Below are 11,648 nucleotides of genomic sequence, written 5' to 3'. Positions count from 1 at the left end.
GCACAAAGAAAGGGAAGAACAACCACATAAAGCATGATGAGTAGTGCTGACGTTAAAAAGTGGCCAACATTTGTTCGATAGATTAGCGAAATGATTAATACATTTAAGTAAATAATTTAGAAGAGACACGCGAAATTTATAGTAGTTTACTCCTTATGTCGTGATGGTAATGAAGTTGCGTCTACTTCGAGTTTTTATTTCTCATGAGCATTACAGAATTAGGCTAAGTGTTTAAGCTCTAGTTTCTAGATAGAGAAACTAGAGAGAGATGTTCTGACCTTGTGGGTAGTTTTCTGAATGTGAAAAATGAGCTAAGGGATCTCTCCTTTTATAGGTGAAGAAGGCCCACAAAAATAGGAGAAAAAATATAAATTAGATGTTTTTGACCGTTGATGATGATCTAAAGGTTAAAATTAGCTCTTGGTGGTGATGACTATTTTTTGGAGCCCAGTGGGTCCCGCTGCGGGTAACTTGAAACTTATTTTTGTAACTCCCTTGAGGTGAAATTTGATACGATAGCTTCAGATTACGATTGGAGTGTGAGACATGACTTGATAGATCATTGAATTAGGTTCGAAACTCAAGTTGAATCATGTCAATAGAATCAATATTGAGTGAGTTATGGCTATTTTACTGAAGACAGATCATGACCCAGCGACCAAGTTGACATCCCGACGCCCAAGTTGACATATGACATCAACTTGGACGTTGGGTAAGTGTAAAAATGTCCAAGGGATGTACTTTAAGATGCCTAAGTGATATTTTGACACCACTTAGTTAGTTTTTGTATTCTGGCGAAACTGTTCACCAATTCTCGGAGATGTTGCTGTTTTGTGGAAATGAGAGACTTGAAACTCTTCATTTTTGGGTGAGTTGGAAATCAAAAATGTAAAGTTATAAGTTTGAGTTCCCTAACTTCACAGATCTTAGTTATTGTGAAAAACTAAATGGATGATCAAAATGACATCAGATTCGGATAAGCAGAACCCAGCGCACCAGGCAATTTGTCAACCTGGGCATTGGGTACTTACTTCCGAGCTCCTGAGATTTCGTTTTTCATACTTCTAAGGCTTCTGAACTTGAGGATGAGATCCTCTATCCCATTTTGACCATTTCTGATTCAATGGTCGCATCAGATTTGACATTTGAGCAATTGAAGGCAGAGTCCCAGGTTGATTGTCAACCTGGTCACTAAGCCCAGCTCCAAGTGTCAACTTGGGCGCTAGGTCCCTCTCTTGGCCCTTAAGAAATTATGTTTGGTCCTCAAAAGTAGTTGAATCTCAATATTTTCTGAAAAACGAAGAAGATGCTCGAAAGTTTTCTCAAAAAACTCCATTTAAAATAGCCTAGGTTGTCAAAATGTCAACCTGGTCACAAGGCTAGCCCCAGGTGTCAACTTGGGCGCTGGGCCCTACTTTCGGCACCTAGAATTTATTGTTTCTTCTTTGGAAGGACCTATTTCCCTATTTTTTATGAAGACAACAAAGATGCAAAAGTTGGATCTTCAATCGGATACTTGGAAGGCGCCCAAATTGATAGATTGTCAACATGGTCACAGTGTGCTCAGGGCCCCGGGTACTTAAAAATAAACTTGCTCCAATTCAAATTCTGATGCCTCAAATATGTTCGTGGCATGTCTAGTTGATGTCCCAATTAAGTTTTGACCCTTTTGTATTAAGACGATACTAGAAACTGAAACTCTAGTTGGAAACCACTCTTTACTAATTAGTAAAACTCATTTTGGCTAAGTTAGAAAATTAAAATCCCATTTTTTTTTTTAATTTTTGTAACCCCTCCACCGACCTCTCTCTCTATAAACCGTTCTTGACAAAATTCTAATTTTTGGAGTTGGATTGTGGCTTGAATCAAGGGGATTGGTGTTAGAGCTTGGAGTAACAATTGAGGTAGTGGGTTTCATCTTTTGTTGTTCTTAATTTTTGAGTTAATTTCTTGGATTGAGTTGCATGAGTTCCTTTGTTGTGTTTTGATATGTTGATCTTATGGATGTAATTGTGTATTATTTTAGGTAGTGGGAATTTGAGGTGTTAATTTGGTAGAATGAATTAGTATGTATTGAGTCCATGGTTAAAGTCAAATTTTATTGCTATATGTTGATCTTATGGATGCAATTGTGTATTATTGTTGTGATAATTGGAGTAAGTTTGTAGTGGTTGGTATTCTTCTTTTAGTTGATATTTCAGTTGTATTTATATTGTATCAAGATTGCATTGTAGTTTCTCTATTATAATTTACACTAGTTGATCAAAAGTGTAATCTCTTGATAGTAATTCTCTACTTTATTCGTAATCAACATAGTGCTTGTTTGTTATCATCCCAATGGTCATTGCTTTGTACCAAAATTTACAAAGGTTCCATGTCTTAAAATTTTTGTATTTGTTATGAGTTTTTAGTATCAATAATTACAAATAACTATTTTAATTTAATAAAAAACTTATAAATAACTATTTTTTTTTTAATAAACATTAAATAACATCTAATGCAATTGTAGTTGCTATATTTTATAAACTACTAATTATGTTTTTTCAGATTGTGTAAATAGTTGAAAATAAATATTTTTATCTATCAAAACAACTATTTTATGACAAGCAACAATAAATGAGATGTAATGCAACATTAATTGTTCATTTGTAACAAATCAATATGTTTTTTGTAATTTATTTCTCTTGTCTCAAACAACCATTTTAATCTTCAAAAACAACATACATACAATTATTTCTAAATAAAAAAAGTATATTATATTTGTATGCATCAATAGTTTTTTTAGTTGTAATCTAATTTTATCTATTTATTCATATCAACTAATTTTCTCTATTATTAATGATTTATCTAATTTCTAAAATCTAAAAATTATTTATAACCATAAAGAAAACTTTGAAAAACAACTTAATTAGGAAGAAAATCATTAAAATTTTTATTACCTTGTATTTGTTCTTTGATTCGTTTTTGGGTAAGCTTCGAATTCTATCTGATCTTCTTGTATTTTAATTATTTGCTCAGTACGATTCGAATTATTAATTTTAGGTTGTTTTTGTGTTTTGAATCAATGGAGGTAAGAATCTTTGTTTTCTTTCTTTCTTTCTTTTTTTCGTTTTACCTTTTGAATTTAGATTTGTCAGGATCAGATCATTTTTTGGTTGAGATGTACATTTCGCCCTCAATTTTTCCCACCTTGGTCTATTTTTGTTGGAGTTGAATTGCTTGGGTTGAAAATGAAAATCGTGGAGATGGAGATGGGTGTGGTTCGACTAGGTAACGAAGAAGGAAGAGCTTCACACAGACTGGTTGTTCAGTCTGTATTTTTGAAAATAAAAAGTTTTGATTTCTATTTTTGTTTAATTTTCCTTTCTAGGGTAAAAATGTAAATTGGTACCCTAAAATGCCTATTATAGAAAAAATTCCTAAAATATACAGCTTGTTAAAATTTCTTCCTAAAATATAACAGTCACATAATTATGCATTTTCTGTTAGGTTCCGTTTCTTTTATCGTAAAAAATTAGTATCTTTACTCTTTGAATGTTGACCTATACAAAATTTTGCCCACTTTTATTAAAAAAAAAAAAAATTTAAAACTTATAATGTTCTATTAATTCTGAAAAAAAATAATAAAAGTTATTAAATAAACCTAATGAAAATATTAAAATTAATTAAAAAAAATATTAAGTTTACTTAAAAAAATTATTCCTTAAAAGATATTTTCAAATTTATTTATAAACAAGTATCTTAAAAGATCAAATCAAAATTATTGAAAATCCAATAAATAATTTAAACAAACTAAAATTTTTTGAAAAAAAAAATATAACTTATTTATATTTATAAACTCATATCTGAAAAAATAAATAAAATAATTAAAAATTTAATAAAAATATAAAATTGTTTTGAAAAAATGTTAGAAATTAAATTATTATTTTTTTTCTTTATGTTTACTTAAACAAATCTAGATTTTTAGAGAGAAAAAAATAGACTCAAACCTGTTCCGTAAAATTTAGTTTTTACAAAAATTGAATTTTTAATATATTTTTAATAAGAATAAATAAATTTTTAAACACCTTAATTTGTTTTAAAATTTAATTTATGTTTTAATTTTCTTAATTATTCAAAATATATTTTTTAAGATCTAAATTAATTTTTTAAATTTTTAATTTTTTTTTTAATTTACTAAAAAAATATTTATTCTTTCTCATTTTGATTTGAGGGGGTATAATTTGATAATTGTCAACGTTTAGAGGCGAAATTACTAATTTACAAAAACACATCAGCATTTAAACGGAATAATGAGACGGAACCTAACAGAAGGACTAAATTTTTGTAAGTGTAAAATTTTAGGAGGAATTAACTTTTAACAAGCGGTATATTTTAAGAGGCAGAATCAATATTATCAAAAATTCAAGAGACAAAATTACTAATTATTCTTCATATTATTAGCTTATTAATTACATGTCTAACACTTTTATGACATGACATTTTATAAATGGTTAGCGATTCTATATAATCTTTATTAAGTTAAAATAAGTAGAATTTGATATTAGATTACACCAATAGCAATATTATATCTCTTAAAGAGTCGATATTACATCTCTTAAAAAGTCCCACCATAAATACCCTTTCACATTTCTCTAAAAACAAATAGAGTATTGGTATAGGCACCTATATAACTTACCGTATTATCTCATAAGCCTATGCTACATTGCTACCTATATGGCAAATAAATGTATTAGAGAAAATAGAGAAGATTATTCAACTTAAGTAATTTATTAGATATTATGAGAATAGATTTTGTATTGGGTTGATCTAACTTTCATTAATTAATTATCAAATATTAAAATAAATTCAATATTCAAATTGAATATATTCATGCCTTAATCAAAATATATTGAGCGTTGGAGATAATTGAGGGCTCACCAATTCTCATGTCTCCCATAAAAATTTAACTATGTAGTTGGAGATAATTGGTATTTTTTTTGAAACAAAGATTGCAACTTTCATTAAAGCAAATCAGCTAACAAAATAGCTTCCAAACCAGAAGGGACAGACCACCTACTGGAAATACGATCAGGACATGAACCAGAAGAACGAGCTAACCAGTTAGCCGCTTGGTTCCCAGAAGAATGAGATAATTGGTATTTTAGTTGAAGGTGCTATTAGGATATTCATTTCTATTTTTGTAAAATGACATGGTTTTCCTATTTTGTTAATTATGCTCTTTGAGTGATATATAATAATGTAATCGACTATTATCTGTTTTGCCTATTAATGAAAATTTTCATTTTTCTCTCCAAAAAAAATATTACTATACAATTTTGTCAAATAATATAGACAAAATTCATATGTAATTATTGTCTCATATCCACACACTTTGTATTATAGGGCACATTTGGAAAAAATCATTATGTGATTGAAACTGAGTGTAGTTCAAAGTAATTATAAGGTTTGGTATGTTTGTTCAACCAATTAGTTATACAGTAACAATGTAATTGGATGTAATTGATGGGTCTCAATTACACTCTCTAATTCTCATGACCCCCATGAATTAAGCGTAATTACAAAAAAGACCAATTTTAGATAATTAATGTTATTAAATTATGTAATTACTAAATCATTTGCCCAACATGAAAATAATAATTTATATGTAATTACTATTTGATATCCGAACACACATTATATTTTAAAATATATTCAAGTAAAGTTTAACGATTAGACAGCAACTTGTCATCGCAAGAACTAGGGGCATGATAAGGGAATGATTCCCAAAATATATCATCGCATGGTCAAAATTTGTGAGAATGTGCGACCAAGACAGGGTCTAGTAGCACACTATACATCGCATAGTAATTGAATAAAAGCGGGACGTAGAAAGAAGTTAGCACAATCGCAACATGTAGAAAACATATGAAGAGAAATGTGTTTCTCCCCCGTGCCTTATGTAAAGACCGCAACTTTACAAGCGTTAAGTTTGAATGAGTACTATGCTCGACAACTTGACCAGAACCCGCGAGTTCTATGTTGTCAGTACATGAATACTCAATACACAACCGATATAGTCGCATGCGTTTCATGAATTAATAAGAACCCCAAGAGGTTCGTGCATCGATAAGAACCACAATTAGAGGTTCATGCATTAATTCAAATCTCTTGAGATTCATACATAATTGCAGACCCGAACCTCACAAGGTTCATACATCAATGCAAATTCCGAGAGGTTTATGCGTTTATAAGAACCCTAAGAGGTTCATCCGTTCATATGAACCTCAAGAGGTTCACGCACCAATAAGAGCTACAAGAAGTTCTTGGCATCGATACGAACCCCGAGAGATTTACGCATTCATAAAAACCCTGCGAGTTTCATACTTCTATACAAACCCCGAGAGATTCATACATCAGTAAGAAACTCTATGAGGTTCACATAATCACTCTTATGCGACAAGCATATAAAAAACCAGTGAGTTTAGATAACCAATATGAAATATAACGTTCAATATAACAAGGCATCACGTCAATTGACAAGTGAGAGCTTGGTCAACTTTAAGTTGTCTAGCATAGAATAAGTTCTATTGAAGAATTAGGGGCATGTGTTATTAGGATAAATTTCTCCTCCCACGCGAGAAGGATTACACTAAAAAAAACTCGCGGTATTAAAAGGTTCTCGCACTTTTGGGTAAAAGAGACATTACATTATTAAGGAAGGAACCTTACATGTTTAGTAAAATTGCGTTATCAACCAGAAAATGTGCGAATACATACCAATCAATAGAAATAACAGCCAAAGCATTCAAGTGCTATTAAATTGAGTGTTACATTTTTACTTTATAACCGTTGTATTAATTAGTGCAATTAAGTATTATTATTATTTGTAGGTTCCATTATGACTATTAGTTTGTAACCGCTACCTACTATCTATAAGTAGGAGTTTCTCCCTCCATTATTCAAGGGAGGCTGGACTCATATAATAAAATTACAAAGCACGCGATTTTTTTTCAACAATGGACTAAGCAAACTGAACTTAAACTATTGTTAAACCACTATAATTTCTGTGTATTTTTATATACAATATTCGCATATATATAAATATTTATATTATATTCTATGAGCGGGTTCTCACATGGGTATTTTAATAATTTTTGAATCCTTACTTATTTTGTTTAGTGTTGTCTAAATTTGTCTGACTGTAATTACTTGTAATTACTCTAATATGTAATTACTACCTTAAGTATTACATAACTAACTATAATTAGGAAGTGACTTCCAAACACGCCATAGATTCCCCATATATTACATAATTTATTTTCTTTGCCATACACGGTACACCTGCTATATGCTATATATATATTTAGACTGACTCACATATATTAGGACATGCTATATTATTTTCTTTCCCCATACATAATGACTCATGCACGGAAACGAATTTGCATCATTTAATATATTATACTAGAAATGCTAAAAATTACCGGTAGTGTCTAATAGTAATACTCCTATGTATAATTATTGGTCTAAATAAATATCAGATCCTATATAATTTAATATAATAATTTTTAAAAAATATCTCTAACTAATCGCAAAACGATATATCTAGAGCTAGACACTACTAATGCCCTCCCTCCATATTATATAAATATGGGAGAGAACATATATAGATATATTATCAAATCAAAGAGATAAAGGAACGAAAGTATACTCTATATATGCATCTCTTTATATAACAAATTAAATTACAAATTTTATACAATCTCGTAAAACACAATATATAATATTTATGGAAGGCTCCAGGCATGAAGCCAGTTTGCTAGTGATGATATTTTTCATGTCCTTATTAGTAATATTTGTTATAAAATATTTGTTCCTCAAAATAGTGGATGAGATGAAGCCTCATAGTAGTAATGCAGCAGTACTAGTACCACTTCCTCCAGGTCCTTCCCCTTGGCCAATTCTTGGATGCATTCCGGAGATGTTGCGAAACAGACCCACATACAAATGGATCCACACTCTCATGAAAGAATTGGACACAGACATTTCTTGTATTCGACTCGGGACAAGTACTCATGTTATCTCTGTCACCTCTCCGGAGATTGCCAGAGAGTTCTTGAAGAAACACGACAAGGTGTTCGCTTCAAGACCTCTCACGCGTGTCACTTGTTTAATCTCCCATGGATACATAGAGACCGTGTTAGCACCATGGGGCGACCACTGGAAGAAGATGAGGAGGGTACTTGTGTCTAATGTACTCAACCACTCTACACTTACTTGGCTTCTCCCCAAGAGAACTGAAGAAGCTGATAATCTGGTTCGCTTTGTTTATAACCACTCGTCCGCTAAAGGAGAAGGAGAAGTAGTAACTGTGAGAATTGTCGCGCAACAATACTTAGGAGGCGTAATGAGAAAAATGATGTTTGGTAAAAGATATTTTGGGGAAGGAAGGGAGGATGGAGGGCCAGGTAGAGAAGAAGAAGAGCATGTTGAGGCTGTGTTTGTTATGCTTTCACACATTTATGCCTTTTCTGTGTCGGACTATCTTCCGTGGTTGCGATGGTTGGACTTAGATGGCCATCAAAGGATTGTTCGTAAAGCCATAAAAGTGGTGAACAAGCTCCATGACCCAATAATCAAGGACAGAATCCGAGAATGGAGAAAGGGCGAGCCTAGTATTAGTAGGAAAACCTCCAATGATTTGCTTGATGTTCTCATATCGCTTAAAGATTCTGATGGAACCCCACTTTTGTCCGAGGACGAAATTCGAGCACAAATCATGGTAAATTAAGTCAATACGATATATTAATATATATGGCTATCGAGCACCACGAGTGTACTGGTGAGCCAAGTGTGTTCTCACCCATTGGCACGGGACGTCCCTTTAGACCCTATACATCCCAAGTGCCATAACATACTCTCTTATTTATCAAAAATTCATTCACTTTGTGATGCTTATAACAAGTTGTTCTATATATATATATATATCGAATAGTACATAGGAAATATTTATATATATACATATATCTATAAAATAATATTTTTATATATGACATAATAACATAGTATATTAATAATTATTGCTCCTGTAATTCAGTATATATAGGTGCCGTTTGGTAACACTTTTGTTTTCTAATTTTTTAATCACAAAATGAAAGCTTTTGAAAAACAAAAATGCGTTCTGTAACCACTTTTGTTTTTCAATTTTAAAAACAGAAAACAAAAGTGTGTTCTGTAAAGTTCATTTTCATTTTTCATTTTCTGATTTTATTTACGTCGGGTCTAGGTCCGGGGTCGGATTTGGGTTCAAGTCAGAGGTCGGGTTCAGCGCCAGGGCCGTGGGGGGATTTCGGTTCGGGTCATGATCGAAGTCCAAGATATTGATTAAGAAAAAAAAACTGTTTAAAAAAATATTTAAAGTGATTTTTTTTTTGTTTTTTAAAATTTTGATTCTCAATTAAAAAATTAAAAAGTAAAAACAGTTTTATAGAACATATTTTTTAAAAATATTTTCACTTTTTCAATTTTAAAAACAGAAAATTGATTAAAAAAATGTTACAAAACGGCACCATAGTTTTGTGTATATATACTTATACACACCTATATGTTTATTCGTAATTAATTTGCATGTTGGTGAAAAATAGGAATTGTTTCTAGCAGCAATAGATAACTCATACAACGCAGTAGAATGGGCACTATCTGAAATGTTAAACCAGCCAGAGATGCTTAAAAAGGCAACAAAAGAAATCGATAGAGTTGTTGGCAACAAAACCACACTCCTCCAAGAATCTCACATCCCTCAACTCCTTTACCTAATTGCATGCATAAGAGAAGCTCTCCGCCTCCACCCGGTTGCACCCTTCAATGTCCCACATGTCTCTACTTCCGACTGCATTGTAGCTGGCTACTTCATTCCCAAGGGCAGCAACGTCCTCCTCAGCCGCTTGGGCCTCGGCCGCAACCCTGTTGTATGGGATCAACCGTTGCACTTCAATCCAGATCGCCATCTTCATGAGAAGCAACGTGACTTGTCAGAGATAGATCTTCGGTTTATCAGCTTTACCGCAGGGAGGAGAGGGTGCATTGGAGGGGAGCTAGGGACGAACATGACGGTCATGCTTTTGGGAAGACTATTGCAAGGTTTTACATGGACGATTCCTGAAGGAATGGAGAGCATAGATTTGAGTACTGAAGAAAGCTCAATGTTTAAGGATAAACCATTGTATGCCCATGCAAAACCTCGCTTGAATCATTCTCTTTATTTGTTATAATAATCATCAATGTTATTGGGTTATGTACGTTATTTTAACTTCTTCTTATAATATAAGTATTAATGATCTCTTGTTGTTTTCTTATTAGTTCTTCTCCTTTATTTTTATTTCATTTGCTTTTGTTGTTTTTCCTTGATATATGCTGCTATATTTGTAGCTAATTTAAGTCATATGAATCATTCATTTAATTTTAATTACAAAATCAAATTTTAAGGAAAAATTTCATAACTATAGAATAAGATTAAATTAATAACGACATTTTTCCTCAATAGTACTATTCTCATCCACTTGCATCAAATTGAGTTCTTGAAATAGGAGAAAATCAAGAGTGAGCTTATAAAAGCCTAAGAGGAAAACAATTAATATCAAATGACGCTTAGTTTAATAAAAATTTCTGTATGGTTAGTTTTTAAAACAAAACATTCCATCACCACCACCACCATCATCATGTATAAACAAAATAGAGACCACAATTAATTACAAAATCAAGTTTCAAATGTGTTATCCCAAATTTTGTCTACCTGATCGTGCCATGTTCACATAAGTCAAGATAGAGTACATGTGGAACACAACCTTGCCAATAGCAAGACAAGATCTCCTTACAAGGCATGACAAAACTATCAAGCAGGAATCGAAATGAGTGAAGCACGAGCCATCAAAGAGTTGTAACAACATGTCTGGCTGGCCAAGAGAAGCTTATAGGCTGGCCAAGGTGAGCTTGTATGCCAGCCAGGATCTGGGCACAAGCTGACCGCCCAGAAGGTGACTTTCAGACTAAGGGAGCTTTCGTTCGACCAAGGGAACCTGACCTTTACAAAGTAAATGTGTAAAGCTGGCCTCTACTTGCCAAAGGCTGGCCTCCACATCCAAAGGCTGGCCTCCTCTTGGTAAAGCTGACAAGAAAATGACTTGCTGGATCCTGACAGACACATGACCTACCAAGTCCAAGCAGGAGCATGGCTGGCCAGACTTCAACCTGCAGACCTTGCATGGTCGACCACACCTTATCCTATAGGTGTATGGCCGACCAGCTTCTCTCTAGCAGGACAATGATGCGCAACCTTCACCCGTAGACAACAAGCCAAGCTGAGAGTTGGTCCTTGACATCCCATTAAGATGCTACAAAAATATATACTTTTAAGGGGCAATTGGGTCATTTGTATTTATTAATTTAATTTATAAATATCTATGATTTTATCTGCTAATTACGATTTATACTTTCCTATATAAAGGGCCTGAACTTAACCTTAGAAACCTAAGTCACTTTAAGTCTCATTTAAGCCTCTAAGTGAGGTGTTTAGTTCGATTGTGTTTTTGGGTTTTGATTCAATGTTAGGGTTTCTAATCTAGCTGTGAATTCGAGACCAAGTGTTTGGTCGAGAGGGTTTTGACTTA

The 11,648-nt window shown here is 32.6% G+C and overlaps 1 protein-coding gene across 1 annotated transcript; it reads left to right on the top strand.

Moving 5' to 3' along the window:
• Positions 1–7,651: 7,651 nt before the first annotated feature.
• LOC115700877 (tryptophan N-monooxygenase CYP79A68-like) lies at positions 7,652–10,337 on the top strand. Its single transcript, XM_030628542.2, has 2 exons — positions 7,652–8,764; positions 9,627–10,337. The coding sequence occupies exons 1-2, from the start codon at positions 7,772–7,774 to the stop codon at positions 10,251–10,253; spliced, it is 1,620 nt and encodes a 539-aa protein (XP_030484402.2). The 5' UTR covers positions 7,652–7,771; the 3' UTR covers positions 10,254–10,337.
• The last annotated feature ends 1,311 nt before the right edge of the window (positions 10,338–11,648 follow it).

The sequence above is a fragment of the Cannabis sativa genome, chromosome 8 (genome assembly GCF_029168945.1).
Source record: "Cannabis sativa cultivar Pink pepper isolate KNU-18-1 chromosome 8, ASM2916894v1, whole genome shotgun sequence".
Taxonomy (NCBI): domain Eukaryota; kingdom Viridiplantae; phylum Streptophyta; class Magnoliopsida; order Rosales; family Cannabaceae; genus Cannabis; species Cannabis sativa.
The sequence above is the reverse complement of the archived record's forward strand: the minus strand, read 5'-3'. Positions and strand labels throughout refer to the sequence as shown.

Excerpts from the sequence above, each read along its gene's own strand:
- LOC115700877 (XM_030628542.2), top strand. The coding sequence starts at position 7,772 with ATGGAAGGCTCCAGGCATGAAGCCAGTTTGCTAGTGATGATATTTTTC. Across the intron at positions 8,765-9,626 it reads AAATTCGAGCACAAATCATG|GAATTGTTTCTAGCAGCAAT; the intron begins GTAAATTAAGTC and ends GGTGAAAAATAG.